General features: G+C 45.0%; 3 protein-coding genes across 3 annotated transcripts; 1 reads left to right on the top strand and 2 right to left on the bottom strand.

Moving 5' to 3' along the window:
• The first annotated feature begins 85 nt into the window (after positions 1 to 85).
• Positions 86 to 2,829, top strand: tnfsf10l4 (tumor necrosis factor (ligand) superfamily, member 10 like 4). Its single transcript, XM_076991083.1, has 5 exons — positions 86 to 996; positions 1,355 to 1,486; positions 1,566 to 1,611; positions 1,696 to 1,782; positions 1,874 to 2,829. The coding sequence occupies exons 1-5, from the start codon at positions 799 to 801 to the stop codon at positions 2,287 to 2,289; spliced, it is 879 nt and encodes a 292-aa protein (XP_076847198.1). The 5' UTR covers positions 86 to 798; the 3' UTR covers positions 2,290 to 2,829.
• Positions 2,830 to 3,320: 491 nt separating this feature from the next.
• nono (non-POU domain containing, octamer-binding) lies at positions 3,321 to 20,674 on the bottom strand. The gene is made up of 10 exons (XM_076991082.1): positions 20,530 to 20,674; positions 18,846 to 18,987; positions 13,079 to 13,272; positions 12,560 to 12,861; positions 12,250 to 12,345; positions 11,624 to 11,820; positions 9,983 to 10,188; positions 8,047 to 8,077; positions 5,533 to 5,612; positions 3,321 to 3,863 (listed from the first exon to the last, which is right to left on the bottom strand). Exons 2-10 carry the CDS (start codon positions 18,985 to 18,987, stop codon positions 3,771 to 3,773), a joined length of 1,341 nt encoding a protein of 446 aa, XP_076847197.1. The 5' UTR covers positions 20,530 to 20,674; the 3' UTR covers positions 3,321 to 3,770.
• On the bottom strand, positions 19,003 to 20,201 carry LOC143492627 (uncharacterized; the record flags this gene model as incomplete). The annotated part of the gene is made up of 1 exon (XM_076991011.1): positions 19,003 to 20,201. A coding segment is annotated over one exon (1,137 nt), but the record flags the coding sequence as incomplete, so codon positions are not given.
• Positions 20,675 to 20,848: the final 174 nt, after the last annotated feature.

Below are 20,848 nucleotides of genomic sequence, written 5' to 3'. Positions count from 1 at the left end.
CGCGTTCATTGGCTGTTGTACTCACGCACAGTTCATCAATTGGTTCTTTTTTTCTATAATAAAGCGTGGTTAAGCGTTGGTAAATATAACCCTTAAGTGCACGATTGAGGACTTACAGAACATTGTTTTCTGACTTTAATTAGTCTACAGGCTAAACTATTAATATTCAGATTTAGATATATACTCGTTAATAGGTTTATGCCTACGTTAAAATACATTTAAGACAAGCTGCATTGTGAAACTCATATTTTAAATTGCACTATATAGGCCTACATTTATTTTGACTTTACTTACGTAGGCTATTCAAAATGGTTTAAAGCCCAGGAGTGAATAGTCTAACCATGGTGTATCTGTTTTGATCTGTTTTGCAGCTCTGACCACGTTGTTTTGTCTGCATGATGAAGTATGAATCTGCAAACTGTAGTAAAAACGCACTACAACATAAATATACGAAAGTAATAGGAGAATTTAAGAAAATAATATAAGAAACCCCAGTGGAGCGCTAAAGCCCTGCACACTGAGAGCACATGTGTACAGTTTTAAGCTCCTATTTGACGTTATTCCGTGAGTGTGGACGGTAAACGTGATGTTGAGGTAACTCTCTGAGGTTCTGAGGTACCGGACGTGCTGCCCGCGTCTCCGCTGAAGAGGCGGCGCAGTCCAACCGGGACTTTCCAGCCAGGAAAACCAGCGTGAAGACGGAAGGGTAAAGGGTGTGTGTGGACCTCTGACCCGGCACGATATGAGGCTTGATGCAAAAAGAAAGTGATGTGAGATGTTTCTACCAGCCACACAGACATGTCTCACAGCAGAGGGGGAGACATGAGATCCACCTCGCATAGTCCGAGCTGCACACATGATTATAGTTTGGACTCTACCGCAAAGACAGAATGTAACAGATGGAATATTTACTTTCTGATTTTAAGTTTGATTTTGGGCGCTGAAACCTTCATCACAAGCTGTCTTCTGTATGACTTTGCCAGCGATGTATATGTGGTAGGCTAAATAATAAGAATCTTAAGAATTTTAATATTCATTTCATGATATGGTCAAAGCTTGATTTTGCTTGTGATTACATATATAGGAGGATATTTGCAGCTATATAGCGCTAATTCCGTTTACTATATTAATTTAGTTGTGCTAAATCTTAACTTTTAGCTGCCTTTTATAGTCAATAACACACTTTTTCTGGTGCGTCATATTTGACAAGCTGCAGAAGTCCTGAGCGTCTAGCGAGTTTTGTTATCAATATTCCGTGTGGTTACAGAACCTAAAGCCAGTTTTGTTCTGGACACTCAGAGGGTTTGAATATAAGTGGGCATTTCATCTCTTGCTCTTCCCTTAACTTTTCAAGACCCGTGAATCCTTAACGCATGGCGGCTATCCTGTCGACTGTGTTCATCAACTAGCCGATCTAGAAGATCCAGGAGGTCCAGACACAAGCTGCGACTTAATGAAGCAGGAAGCGCAGAACCTGGCGCAGGAGGTACGGACATTAACAGGACAACAGCGCCATCTCCACAACACTGGACGTGGAGAATGACTTTCTGTCTTGTTTCACGCAGATACTCCTGCTGGAAATCCGTAATTCCTTGTGGCGGACTCTAGGAGGTAATTGTCTACTATTACTTTACAAATTGCAGTATTTTCATATTTTTATGTGAATGTGAATATTTTTTATGTGCTGTTTCACAGAACACAATATTACACAGTCTTTCAAACCAGCTATACATCTTGGGGCAAAGCAGTGGCTAAAACATCACCACCACCTGCAGAAAACAGGTAACCCACTGAGGTGTTCTCAGACTTGTAAACTGAGAAGACTGAGGTGTTCTCAGTAGACCAGTAAGTGTGTGTATGTATTTTTGAACAGGTGAATCCAGGGACCCAACTCACGCACTGGAGCAGCTACACTGGGACAGCACGGGCACACAGACCACACAGGAAGGCCTGATGCTACTCAGTGCAGACGGGGAAATCCAAGTGCCACAGAGTGGAATTTATTTTGTTTATTCTCATGTTCATTTTGAAAGCACACTAGGGCTGCACGTGCCGTTTATGCAATACTTATTCAAGAGGACAGCGTTGTATCCACAGCCTCTAATGCTGTCCAAGGCTGGAGCAGCTCCATGTCTCAGCTCAGAGTCTGGTGTAGAACTCTATTCCAGCCAGCAGGGTGCGCTGTTTCACCTAGAGAGGGGCGACAGGCTTTCACTGTATGTGCTCAACACAGCTGCTGTGCGATTCCCCTCAGAGTCAACTTACTTTGGGGCATTTATGATAAACTGATGTAGACTCTGGTGAATATATCAGACATCCAACACTGCAAAAACTGGGCTAAGCTAAATAAACTTCTGTAACTCTTTAAATGTATTACATATATATGTTATTATGCAATCAACATTTACTAAGGTGCTAATAAGCAACAATATATAACAAATACATTTGTCTTAGTCTGAATCCTTTTATAGTGTAGATCACAGATGCACAAGATTGCATTTCTTATACAGAAATGTATTTAAATGTTATTTTCTATTTAACTTGCAAGATGAAAATACAAATGAACTGAAAGGGAAAAAGCAAAAACCTCCTATACACCTCTGATACCAAAACACCTCCTCACACTACTGAAGACCAGTGCTTCTCCCTACTCACACTACTGAAGACCAGCGCTTCTCCCTACTCACACTACTGAAGACCAGTGCTTCTCCCTACTCACACTACTGAAGACCAGTGCTTCTCCCTACTCACACTACTGAAGACCAGCGCTACTCCCTACTCACACTACTGAAGACCAGTGCTTCTCCCTCCTCACACTACTGAAGACCAGTGCTTCTCCCTCCTCACACTACTGAAGACCAGTGCTTCTCCCTACTCACACTACTGAAGACCAGCGCTTCTCCCTACTCACACTACTGAAGACCAGTGCTTCTCCCTACTCACACTACTGAAGACCAGCACTTCTCCCTCCTCACACTACTGAAGACCAGCGCTTCTCCCTCCTCACACTACTGAAGACCAGTGCTTCTCCCTACTCACACTACTGAAGACCAGCGCTTCTCCCTACTCACACTACTGAAGACCAGCGCTACTCCCTACTCACACTACTGAAGACCAGTGCTTCTCCCTACTCACACTACTGAAGACCAGCGCTTCTCCCTACTCACACTACTGAAGACCAGCGCTACTCCCTACTCACACTACTGAAGACCAGTGCTTCTCCCTACTCACACTACTGAAGACCAGTGCTTCTCCACTGGTTACTGAGTGATGGGTGTTTAGTTATGAAATTAGCAGCAAAAAAGGACCAAGCAAGAACATACCATGGAACTCTGAATTTATTTTAAGCCGTTTTAGAAATACAGATAATCAGAAAACGTGACCGACAAAAAACCGAATTTACTATCCCTATATAAAAAGTACACTGGGTGAAATACAAAATAAAAATATCACAATAAAACAAACAAAAAAATCTATACAAAAAGTTCACCCTCAGGGTACAAGATGATAAATCATCAGAAGTAAATCAAAATGAAGACTGTTCTAAGCTTAAAACAAAATCACACATCTGCCACACCTTATAAAAACGTGTGCAACAACTACTAACCTAATGTTCTGGACTTAAAAATATTGTACAGTGTGTAAAAAAAATTAAGGGAAAAAAAAACATCTAGAGAAGGTAAAGTGGGACAGAGAGAGAGAGAGAGAGAGAGAGAGAGAGAGAGAGAGAGAGAGAGAGAGAGAGAGAGAGGGAGGTCTGGCCTAGACTCTCAGAATCGCCGACGTTTGTTTGCGCCAAAGTCAATAGGTGGTCCAGGACGGGGGAAGGGGAGGGGAAGACCACCCGGATTCCCTCCTGCTCCCTGTGAGAGAGAGAGAGAGGGTGAGAGAGAGAGAGAGAGGGTGAGAGAGAGAGGGTGAGGGGGAGAGAGAGAGGGTGAGAGAGAGAGGGTGAGGGGGAGAGAGAGAGGGTGAGAGAGAGAGGGTGAGGGGGAGAGAGAGAGAGAGAGGATGAGGGGGAGAGAGAGACAGAGGGGGAGAGAGAGAGAGAGAGAGGGTGAGAGAGAGAGGATGAGGGGGAGAGAGAGAGAGAGAGAGGGAGAGAGAGAGAGGGTGAGAGAGAGAGAGAGAGGGTGAGGGGGAGAGAGAGAGGGTGAGGGGGAGAGAGAGAGAGAGAGAGAGAGGGCGAGAGAGAGGATGAGGGGGGGGAGAGAGAGAGAGAGAGAGAGGGTGAGGGGGAGAGAGAGACAGAGAGGGAGAGAGAGAGAGAGAGGGAGAGAGAGAGACAGAGAGGGAGAGAGAGAGAAACAGAGGGGGAGAGAGAGAGAAACAGAGGGGGAGAGAGAGAGAGAAACAGAGGGGGAGAGAGAGAGAAACAGAGGGGGAGAGAGAGAGAAACAGAGGGGGAGAGAGAGAGAAACAGAGGGGGAGAGGGAGAGAGAGGCAGGGGGTTATTGTAAGTTGGGACAGGGAAGCACCTGGTGAGAAAGTGCTCTCCTCTCCCCAGTGTGTGGCAGCCCCGTTACACAGAGCCCCTTTTACACTCCTGCGTCACCTCCTTGGGAACTGAACCCGTGACCCGCCTGCTGAACCTGCCTCTACCAGGAAATCTTCAGTGTTTCCAGGGGCGTGTGTGTATGGTCGTGATGATGCGGGGTGTGTGTGTATATGTGTATGGTCGTGATGATGCGAGGTGTGTGTGTGTGTATAGTCATGATGATGCAGTGTGTGATTCATGAAGCTGGTGTGTGGGTCTCCCAGATGTGGACCACTTCACTAGGTTACCTAGTGTCTTTGGTGTTTCACACACTGACTCTTACTGCTAGCCCCACTTATATTGGCTCAGACATTCAGGACTTTATTTTTACACTTTGAGACTTATAACTTTAAATAAGTTGTACATTTATTCTTCTAAACAAGTTTAGGCTATTCAGGAACCACTTTGTAATTGAACGACATTAAGCAGTGTGTTTGTTGTTGAAAAGGCCTTGCAGCGTCTGTAATAACTGTTCACACATGAACTTTAACCCTTGGTGCCAGTAATTCCATCACTGCCAAGGTTGTTGCTGGAAAGCAAGTGCAGTGTCATATATATATATTTGTGTGTGTGTGCGTGCGTGTGTGTACCTCGTTGCGAGTCGTTTGTGTGTGTCTACACCTTGTTGGGAGTTGTGTGGGTGTGTGTGTGTGTGTACCTAGTTGGGAGTCGTGTGTGTGTGTACCTCGTTGGGAGTCGTGTGGGTGTGTGTGTGTACCTCGTTGGGAGTCGTGTGGGTGTGTGTGTGTACCTCGTTGGGAGTCGTGTGGGTACCTCGTTGGGAGTCGTGTGTGTACCTCGTTGGGAGTCGTGTGTGTGTGTGTGTACCTCGTTGGGAGTCGTGTGTGTGTGTGTGTACCTCTTTGGGAGTCGTGTGTGTGTGTGTACCTCGTTGGGAGTCGTGTGTGTGTGTGTGTGTGTGTGTGTACCTCGTTGGGAGTTGTGTGGGTGTGTGTGTGTACCTTGTTGGGAGTTGTGTGGGTGTGTGTGTGTACCTCGTTGGGAGTCATGTTGGGAGCTCCTGCTGCTGCAGCATTTCCTCCCATTGGGTTCCTGTTCATTGGCATGCCCTGACCTTTGACCCCAGAGAAAAATGCAAAGTAGCTATTAAAAATCAATGCAACACTACTTGAAATCACTAAATATTTATCCGCCGTAAAGCAGTTTTCGTCGTTAAGCGTGACTAGATTTAGATACGCTTTCATCGTAAATACAGTATAGAAAAAAACTAACAATGTTCTCGTGCGTACAGCGTGAGAAAGAAAAGAGCGATTGTGTTGCCAAGATGGGCTACAGTGGAGGCTGCGCTGCCTCAGCTTATCGTACACAACACTCCACTACACAACACAACACTCCACAACACTCCTCCGTGCAAAATAAAAAGAAAAGTCGGTTGTAACTCTGGTCCATCCTTAACAAGACCTGTCGTTAAGCGGGGACTCAATGTATATCACGATATAAATCAAATCACTATTTCCTTTATACTTTAAGTGAGAAATGAACAACACAACTATAACACAACTCTTATTTCTGGCTACAACCAGCAGATTGTTATTTCACAAGAGTTGTTATACAGTGTAAAGGTTTTGATATCGTCTTCAGACATATATCATAGCCACCAGGGTTCATAAACAGGATTATAAATTTGTTCAATTCGCAGTGTGTTAACAGATTCACAACACACGGGTGTCAGGAAAGAGTTCCACAGTTTAATAAGAGTGGTAACTGAAGAAGAAAAATTGTAACTGAGGGGCAGAAACACGGATAAGTGAGTCTCTCATTATGCTGAATGACGCTGTTCTAACTCGCTGAATCCGACTGCCCTCGTTTGCACACATATAAGGATGCTACAGATGATATTCACGATTTCCGTTGTTTGTATGCATAAATAAGACGTAATCTTTAATTGTTCATCATAGAAAAACAAAACTAGAGTGCTCAGTGACATTATAATCACTGTAACCCACAGGACTGAAATGTTTGGTTAACGTCTTTTTTTATTTTGGTGACTTATCTGAATGTGTAGGCTATTCCACATAAAGCACGTGTCTACGTTCAACACATGTCTAAGTGTTTAATGATAACCCTTTTTATATTAACCTTTTTAATAGAGGGTTTCATTTTAACCCAAATATCATCTGTAGTGTAGTGTCTTTATGTGCGCGCAAACGAGGGGAGTTGGAATTCAGCACAACTGGACTGAATTAGTAAAGCTCTTTAAATGTAGCTAGATAGATAACTAGCAGTTTAGACAAAAACTAAGGGTAAAGGTATCTAAATGTAGCTAGCTATGTATGTTAAGACAAAATCTAAGGCACACTTTTTCAGGCTTAATTAGCTAGCAATCTACATTTAAAGAGCTTTACTAATTCAGTTCCGTTCTACGTAATGAGATACTGTATAACAACTCGTTTCTAGTTAAAAACCTACAGTGTTGTTCCCTTCGTCTTTCCAGGTTGTGTTTAGTTCATTTTGTGGAATCGTTTTGAGACATTGCATCACTTTTCACACCCGTGATAAAATCACTTATCACTTTATTTTATGTGTAAGCTAAATGCTCTTTAAATGTAGCAAACTAGCTAGGTATTCAGACAGAAACTAAGGCTTAAAATTCTATTTAATACAACGTAGTTTCTATCTAAATAGCTAGCTTGTTTAATTAATACAGCTGCTACATCTAAAGAGCTTTACTACTCTGTCCTGTTCAACATAATGAGAAACTGTATAACACAATAGTTGTTTATGGCGAAAAACCTAGAGTGCCTGTGTAAAAGCATTCGTCCACATTGTGTTGTGGCTAGATTGGCAGCATTTCTAAATTTGGAACACGTTTCAGAAATTTATTCATGTGTCCTCATTTGGATGAACTTGCTTTGCGTATTTATTTATTAGCACATGCGCTAAGCTGCCGCCACGCCTACATTCAGTGCTGTGTGCTTGAACCCTGAAATGGCTGGAACTCTAGTTCATTCGCTTGCTTGGTCTGGGCAGCGCTATTGTCATTGGCTATTCATGTTGTCTGTCAAAACATGTCAGGAATTTAATTTTATCGATTTTTATCTAATGTGTCTTATATTTCTATATAATAGAATATTTCTATATAATATATCGTTATATCGATATAATTATCGTTTTATCGTCCAGGCCTAAGACACACACACACACACACACACACACACACACACACACACACACAGAAAGACACACAGTGTGAGGTAAAGTGAGAGACACACACAGAAAGACAGTGTGAGGTAAAGTGAGAGACACAGAGAGACAGAGACAGTGTGAGGTCAAGTGAGAGACACACACAGAGACAGTGTGAGGTCAAGTGAGAGACACACACAGAAAGACACACAGTGTGAGGTAAAGTGAGAGACACACACAGAGAAACAGAGTGAGGTAAAGTGAGAGACACAGAGAGACAGAGTGAAGTAGAGTGAGAGACACACACAGAGACAGACAGTGTGACAAAGAGAGAGACACAAAGTGAGAAATCTTTAGCTGCTCACCTCCCATGTGCATCCTCATGTCCTGCTCTCTCTGAACAAAGAAACAAAACACCACCACCATTAATGAAGGGGCGTTAAAGGGGAGGGACTAATTAACACAGCCATGTCACTTTAGCAGAGTTTTTCTGTTTTTCACCAATTTAATCTCGCAGTAATGAACGGAGGATTTGAAGTGGCTAATTTTAAGCCAAGCACAAGATGAATAGTCTATATATATATATATATATATATATATATATATATATATATATATATATATATATATATATATATATATAGTCTAATATATATATATATATATCCAGGCATGAAAATGGGTCAGGGGTTAAAAAGGTGAGAAGACTGGGGGGTATGACAGGTGACTGCACGGGGATACGGCGATTACCATTACGTCCTATTTTATGTCACCGTTAACTACACAGGGTTGACGCGAACTTAATAGGCCTATCTATCTACCTATTCTTCACAAGAGCTTGTGGCCAGCTCAGACAGTGTTTAACGCAAGCTGTAGCGAACGGCAGTAATTTTGTTTTACCGCAAAATATGAAAACGATTGAAACCATTAATCACCCAATTAAATCCACTGGTAAATGTACGATCTGGTAAATATAGTGGTAAATGTACGAGTTGGTAAATATAGTGGTAAATGTACGATCTGGTAAATATAGTGGTAAATGTACGATCTGGTAAACATAGTGGTAAATGTACGATCTGGTAAATATAGTGGTAAATGTACGATCTGGTAAATGTGCACTCTTCTGCCTTGTCCCCGTCGTAGATGGCACTAGGTCCTGCTTCTGAATGTGTGTATAAGTTGCCAACTTTTCAAGATCGTTTGGGTAAATTGTTGGGGGGGGGGGGGGGGGGGGGGGGGTGGCGACCTTGCGAAGCGACAGCACGCGGAGACCTCGCGCAGGGGCGGAGCCACCGCGATCACGTCATTGTCGGCACGCGGAACCTCGCGCCGGTCGCAACGCATCACGTATAAACGCAGCTTAACGCGGCTCAGGGATTACGGCACATGCAGCGCCGTGCGCAGTACCCTAGTGCCTGTACATTTACATTGTAATGGTCCAATCAAGGTAATTTAAAAACCAGGACATTTCTTCACTTTAAAAAAAACCCGGGACAGGACGTGAAATACGTCCCGGGAAATACGGACGTTTGGTCGCCCTACACAGTAGACAAATCATTTTTGGCACTTACAGTTAAACTGCAGTTAGCAGCGAATGACTCGATATGCATATTACTTTTACGAGTGCTATCATATCGCTTGTGTTTTTCAGATTTCATATGAGAATCCAGCGCTTTACAGCCCATTGTACCAAGTTAGATATAAATGCACTTTATATAGTGTAACTGTTTATTTTGCTTTTTTTTTTTTTTTTTAAACAAAGATTTGGGATTTTAAAGGATTTTATCCTGCACTGGTCTGTTGATGTGCAATAAATGTCAAAAGTTAAACACCTTTCTGATCTACTTATTTCAAATGATTGTGAAAACTGCTTTTTCTAAAAATCCTTATTCATTGGCATATAACTTTTTTTTTACTGTAATGCAAATAGTTACTTTCCCTGGTAATGAGTTACTTTTATTATAGAGTAATTCAGTTACTAACTCAGTTACTTTTTTGAACAAGTAGTGAGTAACTATAACTAATTACTTGGGAGGGAGGGAGCGTGTGGGCGTGTACGCGTGAGGGAGCATGTGGGCGTGTAGGCTTCAGGGAGCGTGTGGGCGTGAAAGAGTTTGAGGGAGCGTGTGGGCGTGGTGCGCGTCAGGGAGCGTGTGGGCGTGTGCGCGTCAGGGGGCGTGTACGTTTGAGGGAGCGTGTGGGCGTGTCCGCGTCAGGGAGCGTGTGGGCGTGTCCGCGTCAGGGAGCGTGTGGGCGTGTCCGCGTCAGGGAGCGTGTGGGCGTGTCCGCTCCAGTACGCACTTTCTCTCCAAAGCCCCCTGCCGGGCCCTGCTGTCTCCTCATCAGGTCTTCAGTGTGAGCACGAAGCTCCTCCTCCCGCCGGCGACGCTCCTCCTCCTGGCGGCGACGCTCCTCCTCCTGGCGGAGCTCCATCTGCTTCCTCTTCTGCACTTCCTGGTTGTGGGCCTCCTCCATGCGCCTGAGCTCCTCCTGCCGCCGGAGCAGGTCTGACAAACCAGCACAGGGAGAGTGGAGTGAAAGAGTGAGGGATGGAGAGACCAAGAGTGGAGTGAAAGAGTGAGGGATGGAGAGACCAAGAGTGGAGTGAAAGAGTGAGGGATGGAGAGACCAAGAGTGGAGTGAAAGAGTGAGGGATGGAGAGACCAAGAGTGGAGTGAAAGAGTGAGGGATGGAGAGACCAAGAGTGGAGTGAAAGAGTGAGGGATGGAGAGACCAAGAGTGGAGTGAAAGAGTGAGGGATGGAGAGACCAAGAGTGGAGTGAAAGAGTGAGGGATGGAGAGACCAAGAGTGGAGTGAAAGAGTGAGGGATGGAGAGACCAAGAGTGGAGTGAAAGAGTGAGGGATGGAGAGACCAAGAGTGGAGTGAAAGAGTGAGGGATGGAGAGACCAAGAGTGGAGTGAAAGAGTGAGGGATGGAGAGACCAAGAGTGGAGTGAAAGAGTGAGGGATGGAGAGACCAAGAGTGGAGTGAAAGAGTGAGGGATGGAGAGACCAAGAGTGGAGTGAAAGAGTGAGGGATGGAGAGACCAAGAGTGGAGTGAAAGAGTGAGGGATGGAGAGACCAAGAGTGGAGTGAAAGAGTGAGGGATGGAGAGACCAAGAGTGGAGTGAAAGAGTGAGGGATGGAGAGACCAAGAGTGGAGTGAAAGAGTGAAGGATGGAGAGACCAAGAGTGGAGTGAAAGAGTGAAGGATGGAGAGACCAAGAGTGGAGTGAAAGAGTGAGGGATGGAGAGACCAAGAGTGGAGTGAAAGAGTGAGGGATGGAGAGACCAAGAGTGGAGTGAAAGAGTGAGGGATGGAGAGACCAAGAGTGGAGTGAAAGAGTGAGGGATGGAGAGACCAAGAGTGGAGTGAAAGAGTGAGGGATGTATAGGAGAGAGGGGGCGTGGAGGAGGGAGTGAGGGGAGAGGGGGCGTGGTGGAGGGAGTGAGGGGGCGTGGTGGAGGGAGTGAGGGGAGAGGGGAGAGGGGGCGTGGTGGAGGGAGAGAGGGGGCGTGGTGGAGGGAGTGAGGAGGCGTGGAGGAGGGAGTGAGGGGAGAGGGGAGGGGGCGTGGTGGAAGGAGAGAGGGGAGAGGGGGCGTGGTGGAGGGAGTGAGGGGAGAGGGGAGGGGGCGTGGTGGAGGGAGTGAGGAGGCGTGGTGGAAGGAGAGAGGGGAGAGGGGGCGTGGTGGAGGGAGAGAGGGTGAGAGGGGGCGTGGTGGAGGGAGAGAGGGGGCGTGGTGGAGGGAGAGAGGGGGCGTGGTGGAGGGTGAGAGGGGGCGTGGTGGAGGGAGTGAGGGGGCGTGGTGGAGGAGAGAGGGGGCGTGGTGGAGGAGAGAGGGGGCGTGGTGGAGGAGAGAGGGGGCGTGGTGGAGGAGAGAGGGGGCGTGGTGGAGGAGAGAGGGGGCGTGGTGGAGGAGAGAGGGGGCGTGGTCTCACCCTGCCTCATCAGCATGACCTGGTGCTCATGGCGCGCTGCCTCCATCTCCTGCTCCAGCTTCTCTTGCGCCTCTTTGATGTTTCTGTCCACCTGGTCATACTGCTGCTTCTCCATCTCCATCAGGGCCTTCCAGCGCATGGCGTACTCGTACTCGAACGAGCCCGGCTGGGCAAAGCGCGGAGGCTGCTCCCGCTCCCTGCCACCAGGGGGAGACAGAGGCCCACCTTTACTCCACAACAAGGGTTACCACCCCTGCACACCACTTCTTCTCATCAACTAGTGGCTGGTGTGGGCGTGAACGCATATGTACACACACACAAAATGATTAATGATACCGTGTGCATGTCTGGGGAATGTACTGCACAGGAATTGAAGGATTTTGTCTCTGGAAAACCTATATATGGGACTCACAGCCTGCACAAGCAGACTTACTTAAATGACTAAGACTCACTCATGCTATTGTTGTTAAGTGTTCCTCTACGCAGATGTGTGTTCCTCTCGTGGAACTGTGGGTGAGTTTGTGTGTGTGTGTGTTCCTCTTGTGGTACTGTGGGTGAATGTGTGTGTGTGTTCCTCTTACTTGTGGAACTGTGGGTGAGTGTGTGTGTGTGTGTGTTCCTCTTACTTGTGGAACTGTGGGTTTTTACTGATGAGTCTCTCAGGAAGCCCCTCATCTTCATCCAGCTGCTCCATGGGTTCCACTGTCACTGGCCTCGGAAACCTGAGTTCACACACAAACACACGATGCTATACACAATTAAACACTGGATGTAACATGGTTGCAGATCCACATAACAGTTCACATGTTGTACCGTGCGCTGGGAGTGTCCTCACCAGCATGAGTTCTGAGCATTTTTGATAACTCCCACAAACATGAATAACCGAACAACAGGACAACATCCTTCTTCCATATGGAGCGTGTGAGGAAGACTCACGAGGTGATGAGGAAGGCCCCGTCACCACAGCGCTCCAGAGCCTTGCGGGCCGAGGGCTTGTTGGCAAACTCCACGATACCCTTTCCAGTGGGCCGGCCCCGGTCGTCCACGATGACGATGGCGCGCTCGATAGGGCCGAACATGCAGAAGGCCTCCTCCAACAGCTCGTTAGACACAAACTGCGGCAGGTTTTTGACCGCCAGTGCAGCGCCATGGGTGGCAAAGCGAACACGGACCTGACGACCCCGGAACTGTGTGTCATCCAGTTCAGCTTTGGCAATGTCCGCCAGCGTCTTTGTTTCCTGGAGGAAGGGAGGGAGGGAAAGAGAGAGAGAGAGAGAGGAAGAGAAAGAATTTCATGAAGCACAGTCACTAAAGTCCTGTGTGGATTTAGGAGTCCATTAACCGGTGGGCTAGACCAGATCTATGCCAATATGCCCATACCAACCAGGTCGGACCACTCTGCCAAACCTGCTGGGTGAACCTAACCCCGACCCTAACCCTGACCCCGACCCTTACCAGGCGGATAAAGCCAAAGCCTCGGTCCTTGTTGATGAAGATTTCAGATGGTTTGCCATATTTGGAGAAAAGCTTCTCTACTTCTTCTTCTGTGGTGCCGGCAGGCAGGTTCCCCACAAACAAGCGGCTCCTCTGTGTGTAGGTCTTCTCCCCGGGCTTCCTGAAGCTCTGCAGGTCTATGGTCAGCGCAACATCTGAACAAGAGAAAAATGTGAAGAGAAGAGAGGAATGAGAAATGAGGGAAGAAAAACAGGGAAAGACAAATGGAGATATTAAAAACATATATGCAGTCTGTAGACTTGGCAGGTTTTCTGTTTGGCTGATTTTATGATTTCCTTGTTGTAATCTGTAGTGTAGTGTAATGTGTAGTGTAATGTGTAGTGTAATGCAGGGCCTGAATTTCAGTGCGGGATTGCGGGAATTGCGCACTATTTCTTCGATTCCCGCAATTTTATCCATAATAATGCGGGAAACTCCCGCACACAATTACAGCGAAAATGTTCAGCAAAACAATAGCTCTGTTTGTATTGTGAGACGGACAGATAGTCGGACAGACCGACGTCCGTACTGGACGCTGCACTCGGCGCTCTCACTCTTCCTAGCACCGCAGCAGCGGCGACGTTGACCAAACTAATCCTCAGGATTCACACACAGGTGACGGTAGTAAACTAAAGCAGCAGTCCAAAGATATGTTGCAGTCCAACTGGTCAAGAATATATCCTTGGCTCGAACTTAATAGCGGTGAAATGAGCTGCTCGATTTGTAAAATGTACGGTGCTGTGCCTTTTACCAGCCGATGCTACAAAACATCGACTTTAAGTCGCCACTCGGCTAGTGTCTCTCATACAGCAGCACTGAAAGAAAGCGCGAGGCTGATCTGAAAGAGGTGGTCAATAACGGAGGAGAAGGGCAGAAAAACAGATTACTAGGGTTGCCAACTTTATCACTGAGTGAGATTTGATTTTAGGAGGGTTGGGTGGCGTGTATGTAAAATATTGGCCGGGGGCGGGGTGTGCGTGTGTAAATTGTTGGGGGGGTGTAAAATGGACACATTTAAGTATTATATCAGAGCGATATAAGCGAACTAGTAACTCATTGAATCATAGATGTAGATCAGAGGTAAATAAACTAGATTTTTTCAGCGTGAGAAATCGGATGTATGGCGTTTGTACGTGTGAAGACGGTCAAATGCGTGTGTCTCACGCCCATTGCGTGAGAGTTGGCAACCCTGGATTACTGCAATGCATAAAATTCTGCCTGATGCTCAGTCAGCTGATTGTGATGTGATGACACATTTCAGCACACAAAACAGATGTAAAATTAAGTTATAACAAGCCTAACCAATGTATGCTAATTTCAGCTTGGCCCTCCAAGAGAGCAGTTGGAATGTTTTTTTTTTTTTTTTTTTTTGAAAAGAAAGACCAATGAGAGGACAGATCAGGGCAGAGAAGAACCAAGAGACAAGTTACAATGTATATATATTAAATACATATATATGTGTGTATGTGTATGTATATATATATATATATATATATATATTAGGGGTGGGACGCGATCAAAAAAATTAATCGAATTAATCGGAAGCTTTGTAATTAATTAATCGAAATTAATCGCATTTTAATCGCATTTCAGTATTTAACATGAGAAATATTCATTTAAGTTTGAATGATGAATGAATCAATGAACATAATCATAAACTTCAACATCTTGTTTATTTTTCCACCAGTCTACTACGAAGACCAATATATGTGTAGTGTGCAGAAAACAGTTCAGAACATTGGAAATTCTGACCAAAAATGTTGTTTAATTTAGGGAGTTTTGCTCAGGATATTGGAAGAATTGAAGTAAATCAGAAGATGTTTTTAATACCATTTTAGCAATTTCTTTAATTTCCCAGGCCTCTGCCACAGGCATCTCCATAGTGCCTAGAAGTGGTCTTCTGCATGCTCAAAGCAAATGACTGGATCTTCATCGTCTATAGATTCATCATCTATAATATGAGCTGTCACACCAAGATCATTCTTGTTGCTAACAGAGGTCCAGTGATCCCCAGTCAGAGCCACATTTGTGGCAGTCTTCACAATAACCTGTTTTAATTCTTTCCTCATCATACAGCTGCTGGATTTTCTTCGACATTGTCTTTCTGGGGTGAGTTTCCCAAAACGTTCTTACGTACGAGGTTAAGAAGTACCTGGCGCTAAGAACGTTTTGGGAAACTCACCCCTGGACGGTAGTTCGTAACTTGCATCAGTTGACGCAATGTGCAGCGCTTCTTGTAAGCATTTATCTTCGACCACAGGGAGCGGACAACACAAATAATGTGACGCGTTATGTATAAACGCGTGCGGAGTCGCGCGCCATTCGCAAAAGTTTAATCCAGTCTTAATGGTCCAATGAAGGTAATTTAAAAACCAGGACGTTTCCTCACAGGATGTGAATTACGGACGTTTGGTCACCCTATCGTACTAGGAATACATTTAGCAGCTAAGTTACCATTACTGACCTGCGTGTTAAGCTGGGCGTACACTGTGCGATTTTTGGCCAATTTTCAGCCGATTTTTCACTCGTTTCGGCTCAATCGCGTGTCGTGCATACCTATAGTTTACACAGGTAAACGAGGAACGATTCACACCTCACGACCAACTCCCGATCAGAAATCGCAGCGTCGCAAGAACATCAAACATGTTTGAAATTCAAATTGCTCCTCGTGAGAGTATCGCACTGTTGAAGCAGCTTCATGAGCCGACTCTCCCTGCGATTTAGTCGTACAGTTTGAGCTGGAGCTGAGTACACGATTTAAAATATCGTACAGTGTACGCCCAGCTTTAGCCGCAACATGTTTTGCGTTGGTGTGGTAACGAAGGGTGGAAGTGCTCCTGTGATAAGCGAACTCCTTCCTACATAAAGTGCAAATAACACTATTTTTGTTTGTACTTCCATCTGGAAGTTTCTTATATTTAAATTTCCCATCCACCAGCGTAGCCTCTTCAGTCATCTCCATCATGATCTTATTGTGCGTCCATACAATCTGTATGCCCGGAACTCGCGCACTGAGAAACATTCCACGGTGCAAAAGTGTCTCGTCCGTTAAATGCGTTAAAATGCGTTAATTTTTTTAGTGCGTTAGTTTTCCTGTAATTAATTAATCGAAATTAACGCGTTAAAGTCCCACCACTAATATATATATATATATATATATATATATATATATATATATATATATATATATATATATATATATATCTTGTTGAAGCACAGCAAGACCTGTATTTAGGTTCACCAGAAGTATCCCCCCCCAAAATGTAGAAATCCCCCTTATGTGACATTTAAGGGGGGAATTCCCACTCATTTTGAAAAATGAATTTCAGGCCCTGGTAATGTGTAGTGTAGTGTGTAGTGTAATGTGTAGTGTAATGTGTAGTGTGTAGTGTAGTGTGTAGTGTAGTGTGTAGTGTAGTGTAAAGTTTAATGTGTAGTGTAGTGTAGTGTAATGTGTAGTGTAGTGTAAAGTTTAATGTGTAGTGTAGTGTAGTGTAATGTGTAGTGTATAGTGTAATGTGTAGTGTAATATGTAGTGTAGTGTAATATGTAGTGTAGTGTAATGTGTAGTGTGTAGTGTAATGTGTAGTGTGTAGTGTAATGTGTAGTGTAAAGTTTAATGTGTAGTGTAGTGTAGTGTAATGTATAGTGTAATGTGTAGTGTAATATGTAGTGTAGTGTAATGTGTAGTGTAGTGTAATGTGTAATGTGTAGTGTGTAGTGTAATGTGTAGTGTGTAGTGTAATGTAAAGTTTAATGTGTAGTGTAATGTAAAGTTTAATGTGTAGTGTAGTGTAATGTGTAGTGTAAAGTTTAATGTGTAGTGTAATGTGTAGTGTAATGTGTAGTGTATAGTGTAATGTGTAGTGTAATGTGTAGTGTAGTGTGTAGTGTAATGTGTAATGTAGTGTAATGTGTAGTGTAATGTGTAGTGTAGTGTGTAGTGTAATGTGTAATGTAGTGTAATGTGTAGTGTAGTGTGTAGTGTAATGTAATGTGTAGTGTAGTGTAATGTGTAGTGTAATGTGTAGTGTAAAGTTTAATGTGTAGTGTAGTGTAATGTGTAGTGTAAAGTTGAATGTGTAGTGTAGTGTAATGTGTAGTGTATAGTGTAATGTGTAGTGTAGTGTAATGTGTAGTGTAGTGTGGTGTAATGTGTAGTGTAGTGTAATGTGTAGTGTAATGTGTAGTGTAGTGTAAAGTTTAATGTGTAGTGTAGTGTAGTGTAATGTGTAGTGTAGTGTAAAGTTTAATGTGTAGTGTAGTGTAATGTGTAGTGTATAGTGTAATGTGTAGTGTATAGTGTAATGTGTAGTGTAATGTAATATGTAGTGTAGTGTAATATGTAGTGTAGTGTAATATGTAGTGTGTAATGTGTAGTGTGTAGTGTAGTGTAATGTGTAGTGTAATGTGTAGTGTAATGTGTAGTGTAGTGTGTAGTGTAGTGTGTAGTGTAATGTGTAGTGTACTGTGTAGTGTACTGTGTAGTGTAGTGTGTAGTGTAATGTGTAGTGTGTAGTGTAATGTGTAGTGTAATGTGTAGTGTGTAGTGTAATGTGTAATGTAATGTGTAGTGTAATGTAATGTGTAGTGTAATGTGTAGTGTAATGTGTAGTGTAATGTGTAGTGTAATGTGTAGTGTAGTGTAATGTGTAGTGTAATGTGTAGTGCACAACACTTCACACTTATTCCCCTTCACTCAACAGGATGTTGCATTTATACCAAATGGTGATCTCCAGGCTACGTTGCCTAGGTTACACATGAACATTCATCGTCAATTATTCAGTTTTGTTTTGCTGTCGGTAGTAATTTTGACGACAGTAAAAAGAACCGCAGAGGGCAAAGAGAGAGAGAGAGAGATAGAGAGAAAGAGAGAGCTCCCTCACATCTAACCCCAACCTACCAGTGTGATGCCCAGCGGGACAGACTGAGAAAACCACCTCAGACTCAGAGTCCATAAAATGATGACTGCTACATAAAATAATGACTCCTACATAACACATTGCTATGAAGTATAATATTTTTAGCTTGCTGTTGGCACATCAGTCTCTGCTAAGTGCACCTCCTACCAACCCCAACCCAGCAGACAGGCCCCTCCTACAAACCCTAAGCCAGCAGACAGGCCCCTCCTACAAACCCCAACCCAGCAGACAGGCCCCTCCTACCAACTCCAACCCAGCAGACAGGCCCCTCCTACCAACTCCAACCCAGCAAGCAGACAGGCCCCTCCTACCAACTCCAACCCAGCAAGCAGACAGGCCCCTCCTACCAACTCCAACCCAGCAAGCAGACAGGCCCCTCCTACCAACTCCAACCCAGTAGAGAGGCCCCTCCTACCAACCGCAACCCATCAGTTAGGCCCCTTCTACCAACCCCATCCTAGCAGATAGGCCCCTCCTACCAACCCCATCCCATCAGATAGGCCGCTCCTGCCAGATATTAAGTCCATACCTACAGACATCACAGCCCTGGGAGTCAGAAACCCTGTAAGTTTATTACCCAGAAAGGGATTCTTAGATTAGGACTGAACTAAACTCTGCAGGACAGAACCGTTTCAGCCACTGTGGCCCTATTCTCAAGAGGCAACAAACCAAACGAGGGCAGATTATTTCAGTTGATTTAAGAGTTCATGTATGCTCGTCAGAGCCAGCAAAATTGCTGAAGCTCACACTGACAAAGCGTATATTTTCACGACAGCTCGAGGAGGAGCGAGGGGGCCTACTCGTACCGGACTGCTCCGTGGCATCCGTGTGCTGTCCGTTACTGTCCGACCCTCCGGTAGGTTTCCTCTGCTCGTGCTGGGGGTTGGGCTGCTGTCTTGGGGGACCGTGGTTATGGTGCTCGGCACGGGGTCCTCGGTTTCCTTGCATCTGGAAACAAAGAACCATTTCTATAAACCTACAGTAACTACAGAAGAACAGAAACTCGAGTGGTGTGTACCCAGCACTCAGCAAACGTGCAGCACACCAAGTCTCTGAAGAACAAGAAGAGCTTCAGCTAGGATAATCCAATAGTAAACCCCTGTGATGTGCGATGAGAATGGTTCTGATAGCGAGTGTGATGAACACGGTTCTGATAGCGAGTGTGATGAACACGGTTCTGATAGCGAGTGAGATGAACACGGTTCTGATAGCGAGTGAGATGAACACGGTTCTGATAGCGAGTGAGATGAACACGGTTCTGATAGCGAGTGAGATGAACACGGTTCTAATAGCGAGTGAGATGAACACGGTTCTAATAGTGAGTGTGATGGTTGTTCTGACAGTGAGTGTGATGAACACGGTTCTGATAGCGAGTGTGATGAAGATGGTTCTGATAGCGAGTGTGAAGAAGATGGTTCTGATAGTGAGTGTGATGATTGTTCTGATAGTGAGTGTGATGAAGATGGTTCTGGTAGCGAGTGTGATGAAGACGGTTCTGATAGCGAGTGTGATGAAGATGATTCTAATAGCGAGTGTGATGAAGATGATTCTGATAGCGAGTGTGATGAAGACGGTTCTGATAGCGAGTGTGATGAAGACGGTTCTGATAGCGAGTGTGATAAAGATGGTTCTGATAGTGAGTGTGATGATTGTTCTGATAGTGAGTGTGATAAAGATGGTTCTGGTAGTGAGTGTGATGAAGATGTTTCTGGTAGCGAGTGTGATGAAGATGGTTCTAATAGCGAGTGTGATGAAGATGGTTCTAATAGCGAGTGTGATGAAGATGGTTCTAATAGCGAGTGTGATGAAGATGGTTCTAATAGCGAGTGTGATGAAGATGGTTCTAATAGCGAGTGTGATGAAGATGGTTCTGGTAGTGAGTGTGATGAAGATGGTTCTGGTAGCGAGTGTGATGAAGATGGTTCTGGTAGCGAGTGTGATGAAGATGGTTCTGGTAGTGAGTGTGATGAAGATGGTTCTGGTAGTGAGTGTGATGAAGATGATTCTGATAGTGAGCGTGATGAAGATGGTTCTGATAGTGAGTGTGATGAAGATGGTTCTGATAGAGAGTGTGATGATTGTTCTGATATACAGGAACCCCGGAGCACTGAAGCGGAGGCGCCGCAGTTCAGCAGCGCTGATGCGGCTCTCGTGCAGCGGTGTGTCGGTTAGCTGTGTTAGTTAAAGTCGCTGTGCAGGTCCCCTCGCTAGCTAGCTGCACTCCTAATGCCGCAGCAGCGCCCCGCGCCCCTCACGCACCGCGCGAGATCGCCGCCGTTACGGCCGTTAACCGAGCTGGGCTCGCGCTAACGTTAGCCTAGCAACGGAGCTGCTTTAGTAGCTGGTTAGCTTACGTAGCTAGCTAGGCTACCTTCCACATGCAACGTTTAAGTTGGTAACTCCAGTAAAAACGGCTGTTAATCGGCCACATTCAACAGTTAGGACGCTGGCGACGTACGTAACATTTAATACGTGAACAAACACAGTTACCTTCACGTAGTTTACGAATATTCCCGTAAAACCGGCCGCGAACAGAAGTAGGTTGGCCACAAAGAAGACGGGGCGGAGCAGAGCGCAGCCTAACCTGATGACCTCACTAGCTGCTCATTCGCTGCTCGGGCGTTTTCAAAACGATGAATGCGAGGTTTGATTGGACAGTTGTACGCCAATAAAATTACGCAAGTAACTACGAACCTTCTCATTGGTTTATGTCGGTTTCAAACTCCCATGAACTCTCGCTCTGTATGAGGAAATGATGTAATGACGTTAGTTAGGGGCGTGTGGTTCTGGCTGCTTTTGGAAAATCACA

The sequence above is a fragment of the Brachyhypopomus gauderio genome, unplaced genomic scaffold (genome assembly GCF_052324685.1).
Source record: "Brachyhypopomus gauderio isolate BG-103 unplaced genomic scaffold, BGAUD_0.2 sc80, whole genome shotgun sequence".
Taxonomy (NCBI): domain Eukaryota; kingdom Metazoa; phylum Chordata; class Actinopteri; order Gymnotiformes; family Hypopomidae; genus Brachyhypopomus; species Brachyhypopomus gauderio.
Note: the sequence above shows the minus strand (reverse complement) of the source record. Positions and strands in the feature narration are given on the sequence as shown.

Coding starts and splice junctions, on each gene's coding strand:
- tnfsf10l4 (XM_076991083.1), top strand. CDS start 799: ATGTCTCACAGCAGAGGGGGAGACATGAGATCCACCTCGCATAGTCCG. Junction 1,612..1,695: donor CTTGTGGCGGACTCTAGGAG/GTAATTGTCTAC, acceptor GCTGTTTCACAG/AACACAATATTACACAGTCT. Junction 1,783..1,873: donor CCACCACCTGCAGAAAACAG/GTAACCCACTGA, acceptor ATTTTTGAACAG/GTGAATCCAGGGACCCAACT.
- nono (XM_076991082.1), bottom strand. CDS start 18,987: ATGCAAGGAAACCGAGGACCCCGTGCCGAGCACCATAACCACGGTCCC. Junction 12,346..12,559: donor GGGGCCTTCCTCATCACCTC/GTGAGTCTTCCT, acceptor GTGTGAACTCAG/GTTTCCGAGGCCAGTGACAG. Junction 3,864..5,532: donor CCAACATGACTCCCAACGAG/GTACACACACAC, acceptor TCTCTCTCACAG/GGAGCAGGAGGGAATCCGGG.